The sequence below is a fragment of the Carassius carassius genome, chromosome 29 (genome assembly GCF_963082965.1).
Source record: "Carassius carassius chromosome 29, fCarCar2.1, whole genome shotgun sequence".
Classification (NCBI taxonomy): domain Eukaryota; kingdom Metazoa; phylum Chordata; class Actinopteri; order Cypriniformes; family Cyprinidae; genus Carassius; species Carassius carassius.
This window is the reverse complement of record NC_081783.1, coordinates 1,756,144-1,772,181: the sequence shown is the minus strand read 5'-3', so window position 1 is coordinate 1,772,181 and position 16,038 is coordinate 1,756,144. Positions and strand designations below refer to the sequence as shown.

The window sequence follows — 16,038 nt, the reverse complement described above, 5'->3', positions numbered from 1 at the left end:
ATTATGTGGAACACACATCCTCGTTTGATTGCACTCATATTAATAAAGAGAAAGCGCCCTCTCGAACCTGTAATGAGAGACTCGTCTGCCATCGAGTGTCCTTCGATCACTCGGCCATCGACTGGAAACTTCCCTCCGGGCACAACCTTCACAACATCTCCTCTCTGAACCAGCTCCACATCCACCTGCTCCTCGCTGAGAGACACACGAGATCATACATGTGGAACACAGTCAGCTGTGCTTTCTGTTTAATAGGAAATACAGATTAAAAGCACAAACCTGATCACAGACATGTCATCCTTCAGTGTGACAACAGTGGCCTCTGTGGCCTGTAAAGACATCAGCTTGGACAGAGCCTCCGAGGTCTTACTCTGCGATTCAACACAAAGCCATAAAGGACTAGAACTTGTTTTCCTTTTATCCATTTATTTTCTGAGACTTATCACAGCAGTTGCATATCGTTGCTATTTTGTTGGTTTCGATTGCATCTATTGTCCTCATTTGTAAGGCCCTTTGGATACAAGTGTTTGCTAATGCCTAAATAATTACGAGCATGCAGATGAATAGCTTGTGTAACTGGAAACTCTTGCTCACCTTTGCTATCTGCTCCAGCCACCTGCCCAGTGAGATGAAGACAAACAGCATGGGTGGAGTATCGAAAAAGGTGATGGGGTTCACTTTCGCTCCTTCTATCATGGCAACCAGGAGAATCACCACGGAGTATGTGAATGCAATCGTTGTGGCCAGAACAATCAGCACATCCATATTGGCCGTCCTGTGCTTGACAGCTTTATAGGCTTGACAGTAGAAATACCGTCCACCGATAAACTATTAAAGACAGACAAACCCGTATGGTGAATAAATACAAAGAGATCTTTCATAAATTATTATGTGACAATGGAGCACTAAACCAGTTTAATGTAGCAATAGCCAAAAATACACTGTGCGAATCAAAATCAAAGATTGTTCTTTTATGCCAAAAAACATAAGGATATTAAGATCATGAGCCATTGAATATATTTAGTAAGTTTCCTACAGTAAATATATTAAAACTTAATTTTTGGTTATTAATATGCATTGGTAAAAACTTCATTTGGACAACATTATAGGCTATTTTCTCAATATAAAGATTTTTTTGCACCCTCAGATTCCAGATTTTTTAAATAGTTGCATCTCAGACAAATATTGTCCTCCTAACAAACTATACATCAATGGAAAGCTTATTCATTCAGATGATGTATAAATCTCAATTTAGAAAAATTGACTAGTTTTGTGCTCCAGGGTCACTTACACCAATGTCTTGGCATATCTTCAGTAAGCAAGGAACTTCAAGGGGTCATATGATGCTGCTAAAAAAAGAGCATTACTTTGTGTATTTGGTGTAATGCAATGCAATTTTTTATTTTATAAGATAAAAATAAAAAAAAACTTATTTTCCACATATTGTACATTATTGTTTCTCCTCTCTGACCAGTCTTTCTGAAACACGTCAATTTTTACAAATCTCATCATTCTGAAAAAAAGCAAGGTGTGCTCTGATTGGCCAGCTGTGTGGTGCTTTGTGATTGGCTGAATACCTCAAGCGTGTGACTGAAATGTTACGCCCCTTACCATATTTGGAAACACACAGCTTCTCCACAACAACAGTACTACAGTGTGAATATAAGTTATGCCTTCTTTCTTTTAGTTTAAACAAGTTTTCACATTGCAAAACTACCAAATCATGCTGTAAGTTTAAACGCAACACATAAACATTGATGTTAAAAGTGTTCACCGTCTGTTTGATTACATGACATTAACTAATGGTTTGATTTTTACCGTACATTTCTGCCATATGGACATCAACTGGATATTGCATCATTAAAACCACTAGAAGAAATCATACTGAACTGAATTTGGGCGTGCAAATCTTTCCATACGGTGATGTAGACAAGTCGAGCGTGTTTGAACAATGCATTTTAGGAGGGCGTGGATGAGTCTTAACTTATATCTTACATATGCACAAACAGCAGAAACACAGAAATTGCCTTAATAAGCCCCAAACTGGCAGGTAACGGACCTGCACAGGGACACAGAAGAGAAACGAGATCAGGTTCATGATGGAGAGACCCGGCAGCAGCTGTTTCTCCAGGAACATGGCGGAGTGGACCTTCTCTCGATCCTCAGCCGAGGCGTTGTGATGGTGCGACATATCGATCTGGTGATCCACGATTATCATGTAGATCATCATGCCCATGACAGGCACGCAGAAGAACAAGCTGATGAGGAATGATCTCTTCCATCTGCCAGGAAACAGGATGCAAACATTAGCTGTGATCTACTGCACTTCAAGACACCGTTCTCATTGAAAGTGTTTTCCATTCCATTGTTTTTCAGTGTAAATGCACTAGACAGATGTGAATCACTGCTGTAAGCCTGTACTCAAGGATCGTTATAATGCGCTGCACAATGTAAAGCTCAGGAGGATTGGTCTTAATTCTGAAGCTTCCTATGAAGTGGTCGTGTACTTACTGTTGGATCTCACGGCTGTGATCCAAGTGACTCCCAGAACGATCTCTCTTCACCAGAGAGGCTGTAAATCCCAAGTTCTGTCCATCAAAAAAGGGAAGTTCATGTCAGGACACATGCTAGTAAATGATGATCACAGTTCCCCATAATATTATTTATAGCTTTGTTCCACAACATATTGAACGGACACATAACTTGAGTCCCTGATTCAGACTGCCAAGTAAAAACAGTGCTCTCGGTGTAAAAACAATCATGGATAATCATACTTTATGCTTAACTATTTAAAATTGCACGTACACACACACACCACACACACACACAGAGAGACAGTGTCACATGATCTACAGAAATCATTCTAATATGTTGATTTATTATCATAATATCATAACATTAATATATTTTTTGGAACCTATGATACTTTTTTTCAGGATTCTTTACAGAATAAAAAGTAAAAAAAAAGAACATTAATTTAATATAACAATATACAATACCGTTCAAAAGTTTGGGGTCAGTAAATATTTATTCTATCTTTTTTGAATGAAATAAAAACTTTAAATCAGCAAGGTTGTGTTAAATTGTTCAGAAGTGACAGCAAAGATTTATACATTAAATAAATTGTTCTTTTAAACTTTTTATTCCTCAAAGAATCCTGAAAAAAAGCAACTGTTGATACATTGATAATTCTAATAATAATTCAGCATATTCGAATGATTTCTGAACGATCATGTGACACTGAAGACTGGAGTAATGGCTGATGGAAATTCAGCGTTGCATCACAGAAATAAATTATATTTTAGAAGATATTTAGTAGAAACCATTATTGTACATGCTAATAACATTTTGCTAAATTACTGTATTTTTTTGTATTTTTGTTCAAATAAATGATGAGCAGAAGAGACATCTTACTGATCCCAAACTTTTGAAAAGCAGTGTAAATATATATATATATATATATATATATATACACAATCAATATAATGTGGGAGTGTGAGTGAACATGAAAGTGAATTGACCTCTATCCATCGGATCACGTCTCTCGGGCCGGTCACTTCTGGGTCATATCTGATGTGGGCTTTATTAGTTGCCAATGCAACTGAAGCATAGAGGATGCCCTTCTGCTTCATCAGGTTAGACTCAATTTTGTGAACGCAGGAGGCACATGTCATCCCTCTGACCTGTTAAACACAGACACGTCATCCTCAATCTTGTGCTGATAAGAAAATGGGTCACAAATCAACAACAGCTAACCACAAGCTCCAGGGTCCCATCGGAGCCGTCGTAATCCTCCATCACTGAAGCCGTGAAGCCGAGCTCTCGGATAAACTCTGCTATTCTCTGAGGATCGATGATCGAGGGGCTGTAGCGAACCTCGGCTTTACTGGCCATCAGTGCAACCAAAACGGAGTGTACACCTGAGAAATAAAACACATGGTGCATCATTAAACACAGCCATCCTTAGATCTTAATCTATTTGTGTATGTTAATAAGCAGTCGACCTATTACTATGACATTTATTCTGATCCCTTTCATTATGATTTAATACAATGCAATTATATTCAAGCATGATTCTGTTTTGTCCATCAAACAACGCTGGATAGAAACTGATTACGTCATCTGAATTATGTGATCTGATTCCAAAAATTTAGTACATTACATTTTTAAATGCTCATAATAATCAGATTACCATTGCTTTTTAATTGTATTGTATGATAACATATCATTCACACAATACAAGTAGTTTATTTATACTCCCTAATTTAATTTCCCTTTCTAAAAAAAATCATATTGATGGTCAACAAATAAACCTTCAATATTTGATTATATTTATAAAATATTACTAAAACGATTTTAGGGTTTACATTATTTTTTATTTTAAATTTTATGATTTAATTATTAGCTTAACCCAGTAATTAATTATTCATTATTAGAAATCCACTGCATTTCTTACATTAAGCGCAGTTTGGGAAACCCTTGTGTAATGTAATGTTTAATGCATTTTATGATGTCGATATTAAACATTTTTTATTAATAATTGTTAATAATAATAATATAATAATTATACATAAATGAATAATTATACAAAAATAAATAATTAAATAATGATTATTACATAAAGAATAATTATTGAAAAAATAAATAATTATTATTACATAAATAATCATTATAATTAATTATTAGAAACCCATGATTTAATTATTAGCTTAACTCACTAATTAATTATTAATTATTGGAAATCCACTGCATTTCTTACATTAAGCGCAGTTTGGGAAACCCTGGTGTAATGTAATGTTTAATGCATTTTATGATGTTGCTAAAAAATAAAGAATAATTAGCTTTTTATATCAATGTGGTGCATTTAACGGTAATTTTAAAACAAGCTTGATTCAAAAATGATCTAAAAATATTCAGAATACATTATCTGAAATGAGTTTCTTAGATGACATTACTAACTACAGTGATGTGTGATCAGAAACAGCTGTGGGGATACCGTGCTCGTTCTTCAGGTTCCTCTCGATGTTGGCCACGCAGGAGGCACAGGTCATTCCACCAATCTGGATAAAACATTTGGAGATGGTGTTTGTTGAAGGCTCAGCGTCACACTCTGCTTCATTCTCTTTCAGAGATAACGGAGATAACGACGAGCTCCGGACAGACGGGCTTTTGACCACCGAAGGCACCAATGAATTCGTCTCTGTAAACATGACAGGACAAAGTTAAAAGTGTCTGATATTGGTTTCAGTGGAAATGACCGTACAGGACATTGTTGCTGCGTTTTCTGAAATTAAATAATCTGCACCCCAAAGCAATGACATGACAAGACAAAAAAACAAGATACTGCAAGGGTTGGGAAAATAGGTGGAAAATTTCCAGTAAATTTTGTAGACATTCCAGAATTATTATTATTTTTTTTTTATTCCAGGGGTTTTTGGAAAGTTTCCACCCCTTTGCACCCCTATTAACTATAATTTTTACTTTCATTAATCTGTTCCTTTCTTTTAGTTAAATTCAAATGAACTACACTATCCTAAAGTAAGATTTTATCAAACATTAACAGAACGAGACAACTGTGCAGTGAACCTCATAAAACATGTCAAGAAAATATCAGGTTCATATTTTACTCGCATATAAAAAAAAAAAAAAATTTATAAACATTTTTCAACTTATTTCGCAAGTATGGTGAACAGCGATAAATGTACGGATGCTGAAGTGTCATAAATTCACCGTAAACCATGGCTTTTTGGGGTTTATTGCTTTATTCATTGCATCAGATGTATTTATGACCAAAAAGCACCATAATTGGGACAATGGAGAGCTGTTATCCAGTCTATATAACTGTAACTGGAAGCCGTTACCAGGGAGAAAAGCGTCGAAGCCCATGTCTTCTATAGCGGCCCTCAGCTCCTCAGAAGTCGTCACTAAAGGGTCAAACTCAAAGGTTCCCTGATGATTGGCCAGTGACACTTGGGCGGATCTCACTCCTTTCTTCTGGGAGATCAGGCCCTCGATGGACTGGACACAGGAGCCACAGGTCATGCCCTCGATGTGGATCTCTGCGACTGATCCCAGCGGCTGGAGGAAGCCTGGCTCTGGGGAAGCTGGGAGGATAGCTTTAAAGTCCCCAGGAGGAAGGGCTTCGATGGCCTTCTGTAGCTCCACCGCTAAGGTTTGTTTTGGGTTGTGTTCAATCGTAGCTTGTGTGTTCTCCAAGGACACCACGATCGAACTCACTCCAGGCAGCTTGGATATATTGTCCTGAATATTGACCACGCAAGACTTGCAGTGCATTCCCGTGACCTGAAACACTGTAGTGATGCTGGAGTCTGTGGACGGCTCTGAAACCTTCTCCTCTGTCTGTTTGTTAGCGCTGAGCAGGCGCTCGACTTCACTTGCTGAAAGCTTTAACTGACGAGGTTTGGATTTAACAATGGCTTTGAAACCAGCCACCTCGATTTGGTTCACAATCTCATCCAGCGTGATGACGCAAGGCAGGTAGAGCACAGCGGCCTCCTGGGATTCAAGAGAGACTGAAAAAGCACAGACAAAACCAAATTAATTTGGTTAGTGAGCGTTAATGAGAATATGCACACTCATCTTTTGCTCATGCAATGGTGGTCATATTGGCTGAACTCTGTTTGGAACAGTGTTGGGTGTAACTAGTTACAAAGTATATATATATATAAAAAGGGTAACACTTTAGAATAAGGTTACATTAGTTATTGTATTAATTAACATGAACAATACATTACTGTATTTATTAATCTTTGTTAATGTAAGGTAATGAAAATACAGTTATTAATTGTTAGTTCATGCAAATTCACAGTGCATTATATAATGTTAACAAGCACAACTTTTGATTTGAATAATGCATTAGTAAATGTTGAAATTAACATTAACTAAGATAGGGCCCTATGATTTCCACGATGCAGAAAGCGGAATCCAGTCATAAAAATGGAATTCACAGTTTAACGCGGAATGTCTCGGAATTTTTTTAAATTTTGAATGAACGAATAAAAAGTTTTTAAGTATTCGTTTTTTCTTAAAATATTTATTTGAATTAAGTAAAAATAATAATTAAGTTTAAAAGAGAGCATACACTATAATTAAAAACTGAACGCAGCTACATGCTAATAAATGCCAATTTATAGTTTTTTTTGGGTCATTTTGGAAGTTTTTTATTTTATATTCGCTTCTTATTTATAAGGTTTTATCTTATTTAAACTGTGTAATTTATGTTGTCCAATTTTATTTTCTTATTCATTTTAAAAACGTTCTAATATTGGCTAAGCAGTAAACGTTCTATGGTTCTAATTTGTTTGGTTCTACAGTTTGCGGATTGCGGACAGTTTGCATTTTATTCGTTATGTTAATAAAATGTCTGTATCGAATATCAGTGAGCTTTTTTTTTTCGTCCATTCAAGCAATTGACGCTGAATTGCCAATTGCTGCTAATTCAAAAGTGAAAGTAAAATGCGCACGCATTTATAAGCTATTTAAAAGGGAGGAAGCGAGGAAAAGAGGAGCCCCCCCCCCCCCCCCCATTTTCAGTAATTCAACTAAATTAATGTTTTATGACTTCATTTGATAACTAGAAAAATTTTAAAAACACAACAATATTTGAGGAAAAAAAAACACTTCTGTAAGAAAAGACTGAATAAATTAATTTGTTTTTATGCATTTAAATAATTAGACATGCTAAAACACTGAATTAGGTAACAATAAAACATATCGTGAAGAAAAAATAAAACATTTCACAGGGCCCCAAACGTAATTTTTGTTAAACTTTTAATAAATTGATGTGAAAATGTTGACAATTAAAAAAGTTTTATGATTTTAATTAATTAGACATGCTTTTTGAATAAAACAATTTAATTAAAACATTAAAAAAAAAAAAAAAAAGAGTTGAAAAAAAAAAAGGAAAAAAAAATGGAATCCAGAAAAATTAACGAAAAAAACAGAATTTGGAAAAAATTTAAACTGATTTCATAGGGCCCTACTAAGATTAACAATTGCTGTAGAAGGATTGTTCTTGCTTAGTTCATGTTAACTAAAGTAGTTAACTAATGGAACCTTATACTAAAATGTTACCAAAAATTAAAATGCCTCAAATGAGTAACCTAGATTACATTACCAACTCTAATTTTCATCATTTAATCTGTAATAGACTACAATATGCAAGTAATCGACCCAGCTCTGGTTACGGCCTCACCAGTAAATGTTAAAGTTCAATGTGTCGACAATGTCTCAGGCTTCTTACCTTTAATCTTCTCAATGCCTTTTAACTTCCCGATCTTGCCCTCTATGGTTGTAGTGCAGGATAGACAAACCATTCCTTCGATACGCATTTTCACCGCTTCCACTCCGCCGGAGGAGCGAGGACTCTGCCCTTCCTGTGCATCAGGAGCCAGGCAGCTCATCACGTCCCCGAGCCGCTCCGCACTGATCAGAGACGGGACAAACGTAACAGCCAGGCTTTGGTTATCAGCGCTCGCCTGCGTCTCCAACACCCCTTTAGTTTGTCCCAGCGCGCTCAGTGCCTGCTGGATAGAGTCTGTGCTACAGCCTGCTGTGCTGAAGGCTTTGGTTTCTGTTTGGACTGGTGTTGACGTGATGTTTGTCAGGCTGCACTCAAAGCCCATGTCTTCAATGGCCTCTGCTAGGGATTCTGGACTATGGCGGGTTTGGTCACACGTCACAGTTGCATTATTCTGCTCCAGAGACACCTGCGGAACAAGAAAAAGCTCATAAATATGCTAATCTGTCTTCTTAAAACAGTAAACTGTCTGATAAAAGTCACACGGTTACTCGTAGAGCAGCATTGTTCCAGTTACTATAAATGCTGCACATTCTTGTGATTGCACAACACCTCATTACACAGCAGCTGACTGCATAATGCAGCATGTGCTCTAATGCATGATATTAGTTTAGATGGATCGCTGAACATCATTTAGCCTTCTTAAGGACATTTCCAGCAAGATTAATGAGTACTGAAGATGCATACCAAAATACATAATTTGACTTTTTTGATGCAGCCAGTTTTTCATTGGACTAAGAGGTTTTTTTTAGGCTTTACATTTAGGATACAAATTTTATGATTTACTCTGTTGTTTATAGCATGATGTAAACCGATAAAACACGCTGTTAATTTAATGCAACATTCAAAACAATTAACTCATAATTGGGGGAACAAAATATATTCTTTTGGGATCAGTAAGAAATGTATATAGTCACAATTTAAATGCATCGGTCCAAAGACACACACCTTTCAATGCACTTAAAAAAAATTTTGAACCTGTGAAAAATTGTTTAGGATTCTTTGATGAATAAAAAGTAACAAAAAAAAAAGAAACAGCATTTATTCAAAACATAAATCTTTTGTGACAATATACATTAGCATTTAAAAGGTGTTTGGGGTCAGCATATATTATTTTATTTTATTGTAATCAGTGCTTTTATTCAGCAAGGATATGTTACATTTATTCAAAAGTCATAGTATAGGCTAGTAAAAACTTGCCACAAAATATTTATTTTGTATAAAATTCTGTTCTTTGCAACTTTTTATTCCTGAGAAAAGTATCACAAGTTCCAAAAAATGTTAGGCAGCGAAAAACTGTGGATAATCTGCATAACAGAATGATTTCTGAAGATCATGTGACACTGAAGACTGGAGCAATGATGCTGAAAATACAACTGTGAACACAGAAATAAATGTGAATGCATAAATAAATTCTGCATTGAGCATAAATAAAAGACTTCTTGTATATAATAAAAAAAAATACAAAAAAATAAAAAATACTAAAAAGCCTTGTATTTTGTGGGAATTTTACAGTACTAATTAATATTTGTGCATAAATTATGATTAATATTTTTTCAATTATAGGGATACTCCACCCCAAAATGAAATTTTGTCATTAATCACTTACCCCCATGTCGTTCCAAACCCGTATAAGCTTCGTTCGTCTTCGGAACACAATTTAAGATATTTCGGATGAAAGCCAAGAGGATTGGAATTGTTGAATACAGTCATTATTTTAGTTTTCTTTGCGTACAAAAAGTATTCTCATCGCTTCATAACGTTGCGGTTGAACCACTGATGGCAGATGCACTATTCTGGTGAAGTAACCATGTAATGCAGTATTTCAGATTAGGCCTTTAAAATACAATTTTTGAAGGCAGAATAGCACCTTTTTTTAAATACATATTTGTTTACTTTTATTAGGTTGTGGATTTAAATGTGTAATAAGGCATCCTCAAAGACTTCTTTTTGTCAAGGTTTATATTTTTTCTGGGTTTAAATGGTGATTAGGGCTGCACAATATATTGAAATATTGCAAATGTAAATAATCGCAAGGGCGTGCGATATCTCAATTTTTATAAGCTACATAAATCAAAACGTTGCAAAAGCTTTAAAAAGTATAGTTTTACACATATAGCAGAGAATTGCTTGACGTTAGAAAGAGTTAATTGCAATAAGTTTCAGAAAACAACTCTTTACCGTCTCGTCTTCTGTCTGACTCACACCTGAAGCGTGTGCAAAAATTTGCATCTCATTATATTGGAACGAATACATGCACTGAATTATGTCAGTAGTACCCATCTCAACGATCATTCTTGCAAACGCAGTCGGTTATGTTTTAAATGAATGTAAACAGCTGAGAAAGAAATCGGATGTGTATTATACTGGATCTGTGCGGTCGGATTTAAAGGGACAGCAGCCTATAAATACGTGTCACTAATATTAATCAAACAACGAAACAGCTATAACAAAGATTAATCTAAATTTAATTCATAGAGTGGACACTTTGCAGTGTTGTTTTACAGTTCATTATTAAATTTCTGTACCTGAATACTACTGTTTCTTTTATCTATGCTTGTAAATTGTGTATTTCTTTTATTTCTTCTTTTTTTTTTTACTGATTATTAACTTGTCTTTAATCTTGTTTGAACTTTCTAAGACTATAGTTTTTGCTGTAAAATATAAAGTAGTACTTAAAGTTTATGGAAAGCAAAGTGGCAATGATACAAAATTAGTGTCATTCATTTTTTTGAAAAATATTTGTATTTTTAAATGTTTTAAAATATAATAGAAATTAATTTTACACACTTTAAGCAATATCGTATCGCATATCGAATATCGCATTTTTAACAAGATATCGCATATCACATTTTTCTTCAATATCGCACAGCCCTAATGTTGATTTGAAGTGTAGGTTTTTGCATAATTACTGATAAATTCAGACCTGAACACCGAAAGCATTTTGTTATACAAACCATTAAATTCTATAAACATTTTACAACAAATGAACAGGAATGCTTTTTCAGAGCTTAATCTTTCTGGGTCTGATTTTAACCTCTTATTTCATTACATGGTTATTATGTTGTATTTGTTTTACACTCTTGATGTTTTAGAGTATAACCCCTTCGTTTCTGTCCACTTTTTACTGCATTGTAGTTGAATTATTGATTTTATTTTACAGTCACACCAGTTCATAGGTAATTTGCTAATCATTACATTTGCATTTGAGCTTTAAACTATCACAAGTGCATGTGATTCCTCAAGCAGCTCACGCTGGTGATTCACTCATGTCATCATATGACCCTTAAACCCTCAAATCCTCACGAGGAGACAACAGGAAGTTTGTTTCCGCACAATAAGCGCAATTCTAGACCGAGCTGCTTCTTTGTGTCCAGTGCATTGACTACTCTCTTTGACAGAAGCATACGGTTTGTTTCTGTGTTTAACAAAGACATTTAAAGTATTTGGCATTCGACTGGTCAATAGTAATACCACCAGACGGCCTTTTAAAGGTTAAAACAGCATCTTATACAAACACACCATTAGATTATCCGCTCATTTGACCCGTGTCTGGAGGGAAACTGTTTTAAGGGAAAGGGCAGGACGAATTACCAACAATTAGGTTTTGTCTCGAAGTTGAACATACGAGTGGCTTTCTTCAATTATGCGACTGTTGCTGGAGGGAAGGCTCTGGCAAATATTATTACCACCATATATTTCTGTCAGATTGCTTTGTCAGCCACCCAGAGAGCCAAGAGTCTAATCACATACAATGATTCATGGAAAAAGGACACCTGGAAATTTAATCTGTGGCTTAGTTAGGTTTATATGTGTTTGTTTAGGGATAAAAAATGAAATTTACACTTATTATCATTGGGGGAAGCTCCATAAGCTTAAATAGCACATAAGAAATGTTAATAATAGTGAAATTAAACATTTGCACAGACCAGTAATAAACTCAGAGAGATATAGAGTCCAACTATAACCTTGGATACATTATGGTCTGTTAAAATTGTATATTAAATGCTTTGTTGTGAAACCAAATTAAACTAAATACACACCTGTTTAACATACATATGCAACAATAAGGCATGAAGATATTACAATTTTAAACGCATATATCGTGTATACATACAACACATATTTTGCACAACGTTTACTGAAAATACACTAAAAGGAAATGTTTATGGATTGCATGAATACTTTGAAACCCACTTCCGTTAACTGGACAAGCATGCATGGCTACAATTTCAGTAATTGCATTCATAAAAAGATACATTTAAAAGGTAGCAACAGCATTTATATTGACTTTGTTTATTTGGTATGATTTGCATTAACATTGCTCTCACTTGTATATGAACGACACCTGGTAAACTCCCAATCCGGCCCTCAATTGACTGAACACAGGAGCCGCAGGTCATGCCCTCGACCCCCAGAGTCACACGACACAGGTTAGGATTCAACTCCATTCCTCCTCTGGAAGATGAGAGCAAACAAGACCACATAAACAAACATGCATGTAAAACTGACACACAAGTGTCAATCACTGGACACACGAGCAGCTTTCTGACAACCAGAGCAAACCTTCAGTCACTTCAGACAAAAAAACACATTTGTTTCAAAAGTGAAACAAATGTGACAAATAAAAGGGCAGTTTTGCAGCATATTTGAAACACAAGAAAACTCTGAAAGACAACTGCATGCAATGAATGGTATTTTAAGGTAGGGCTACTACCCTACCCTAAAAACAACAACCTTGGTATCAAAACCAAAAGTTAGTACTTTTAAGTTGCTAGTATTAAATACTATTATTTGAATATTTTATTTTTAACATTTTTAATAAAAGTCTCAGAAAATAAACTTGACTTTCCTAACAAGAAAGCATAATTAAGCCGCTAAACAGCTTGTGTTTGTTACTGATACATTTGAATTAATTTGAATTTAACCCCAAAGCGTCCCTTCCAGAAGAAATAAACCGTAAACGTGACTAAGGCAACGTACGCGACAATCAATCAATATTTACACTTTTTTTTTTTTACATCACAAGCCTGTTTACTTATGTTAATACAAGACTACACAATGACAGCAAACCTGAAGAAAAAAATTAATTAATGAATATAATTATAATCCGAGCGACATTGTAAACACTAATACAGATTAGTGCTCGATAATCAACACTTGACCGTTACAAAGGAGCTACAATTTACATCCGAAATACTGTTCATAGTTAATTAAACAAAGCTTTGACATGTCATTAAACGTTATTTTAAAAAATATATATATATTTTTAATAATTAAATCAGTATTTCAGGCAGATTTAGGGAGATGTGTGCCTCGTTTGAACTCTCTGCCATCAAGCTAACATAAACAACAGATGCTAAGCGCACAACAAAAGAACAATTTCTTTACCTTTTATGCGAAGTGATGATCAAGAGTCACAGGAACAGCGAGTTTGAGCCTCGCAGGACGTTTAAGTCACTTGTTAGAGAAGTTTTACTGTCACTTTCACAGTGACAGCAGCAGCTAGCTGGCTAACATGTACTTCCCCTCGTCTCGAGCAGCCTTTAGGACCTCACTTGTATAAAACCGGTCCACATCGAGCAAGACACAAACGTGTGTGGTGTGTGCCCAGAGCAGGATGTATCCTTACGGAAGTCACCCTGGAGATTGTTAAATCCATGCGGATTGTCGGGTTTGTATCACACAGACTATAACGCACATCTTTCGTAGCGTGTTCAAGAACGTCAACAGCCGCTGCAGACTGCGCAGACGTCACTGCGTCGCCTTGGAGCCACGTATGGGAAGATTGTGACTGGATAAACCACTGTATATTTTTTTAGCTCAAAATCCACACCACTGTTCTTTTCGTTTTTTTTAAACCAATAAATAAATAAATAATATATCATATATCAATATCAGACACTGTTTTGTTAGCGCTAATATAATTGTGTGACTAATAAAAATCTTGAATCTTAATAGTGAGTATGGCAAGCTGCCTAAGCTTTTAATGTTTTAAGCGTTACTCATAGTAACTGCATTTTTCCTAGTAATAATTCCATAAGAGAGTAGTATTATCAAAAGTAGCAAGCATGATACCATTCAGGACTGAATTTTTAAACGATATGTAATGATATATAACGATTTTAGGTATAAAATAAAATGTACACAAACCTGTATTGTACTGAAGAAATGCATCAACTCGATGGCACTTAGAAGAGCTCTCTCTAGAAGAGAATGCAAAATCCCCACGATAAATAACCTCTGTGTTATGTCTGACCCAGGATCTGAGTAACATAAAAACATCATGCAGTTGTGTACTTATACAATACAATTATACAATACAATTTTATTTGTTAAGCACATTTAAAACAACCGAGGTTAGCCAAAGTGCTGGACACTGACATAATTGCAACAGATTTTAAAAACACATAACATGAGCACAATACACAGTTTAAACAAGTGACAAAATAAAATAATAAAATGCAAAGATGAACTCTCAGGCTGGTTTAAAGGCCAATGAATAAAAGTGAGTTTTAAGTCGTGATTTAAAACTGTCAAGGCTGGGAGCCACTCTGACACGCATAGGCAGATCATTCCACAGCCTAGGGGCCACGACTGAAAAAGCTCGATCTCCCCTATTTTTAAGTCTTGTTCTAGGAACGGATAAGAGTAGTTGGTCAGCAGACCTCAATGACCTTAGAGGAGCATGCATCTTCAGTAGATCATCTATGTAAGCTGGGGCTTGACCATGAAGAGATTTAAAAACAAACAATAAAATCTTAAACTGTATTCTAAAACAAACAGGTCGCCAATGAAGAGAGGCAAGAACAGGCATAATGTGTTCTCGTTTACGGGTACCTGTAAGGAGTCGAGCGGCAGCATTCTGAACTATTTGCAATCTAGAGAGAGAGGCCTGGTTAACTCCTATATATAAAGCATTACAATAATCCAGGCGAGTGGTGATAAAAGCATGTATAACCCTCTCCAAATCTTTGAAAGATAAAAATGGCTTCAATTTGGTAAGTAGTCTAAGTTGAAAAAAACTAGCTTTTACTACAGAGTTTATCTGTTTCTCTAGGTGAAGATCACTATCCATCTTTACCCCAGGGTCGTTACCATAGACTTTACATAGGGCGTCAGGGGTCCCAAGTCCAATTTGGAGGTGCTAGTAAAACTGCTAGGTCTGAAAATCATAATTTCAGTTTTACTTATGTTATCCCAAAAGTTCCTGAGGATTTATAGAAATTGACTCTTTCCTGGTCATTGTCGCATAAATGATGTAATACCTGCATTATCCTAATTTTTCGATTGTAGACATAAAAAATGCTGCTGTACAGTTAAACTAAATCAGTTGTGAATAAAATGAAAATGAAAAGTGTTTACTGCAGCATTAAATTTGGATCTGCTCAGTGTTGCACCACTATTTTTTTTACATGTTTTTACAGTGTTGTGCATTATAACCAATCACGCATTAGTCTGTTAAGGTTATTAATGCAATGGCCAATCAGAGGCGTTCAGATGAGTCAACGCTGAAACTGATCACTGTTTTGTTTAGACTGACTGACTGAATTCTGCCCTTATGCAAATTCTCCCATCATAAAGAACAAAGTGCAGATGTAAGTATCATCTAAGTAAGAGATTCATTCATCAAATAGTTTACAGACCGTTTTATTGAAGTTTTTTGAGATTCCTTAAAGTCATGCTAGACTAAAATTAATCGTAATGTGTTTTGACAA

At 35.4% G+C, this 16,038-nt stretch overlaps 1 protein-coding gene across 1 annotated transcript in view; it reads right to left on the bottom strand.

Annotated features, from left to right (window-relative positions):
* Positions 1-14,087, bottom strand: part of LOC132109383 (copper-transporting ATPase 1-like) — a 32,026-nt gene extending 17,939 nt beyond the window's left edge. Inside the window, exons 1-12 of the mRNA XM_059515403.1 lie at positions 13,712-14,087; positions 12,652-12,778; positions 8,264-8,729; positions 5,862-6,533; positions 4,997-5,200; positions 3,757-3,920; positions 3,522-3,683; positions 2,512-2,588; positions 2,060-2,282; positions 595-828; positions 280-371; positions 68-195 (exon numbers count right to left, since the gene is read on the bottom strand). Of these exons, the coding sequence (XP_059371386.1) occupies positions 68-195; positions 280-371; positions 595-828; positions 2,060-2,282; positions 2,512-2,588; positions 3,522-3,683; positions 3,757-3,920; positions 4,997-5,200; positions 5,862-6,533; positions 8,264-8,729; positions 12,652-12,771 (2,542 nt within the window). The 5' untranslated portion in view covers positions 12,772-12,778; positions 13,712-14,087. The remainder of the gene's footprint in view (positions 1-67; positions 196-279; positions 372-594; positions 829-2,059; positions 2,283-2,511; positions 2,589-3,521; positions 3,684-3,756; positions 3,921-4,996; positions 5,201-5,861; positions 6,534-8,263; positions 8,730-12,651; positions 12,779-13,711) is intronic.
* Between the last annotated feature and the right edge of the window lie 1,951 nt (positions 14,088-16,038).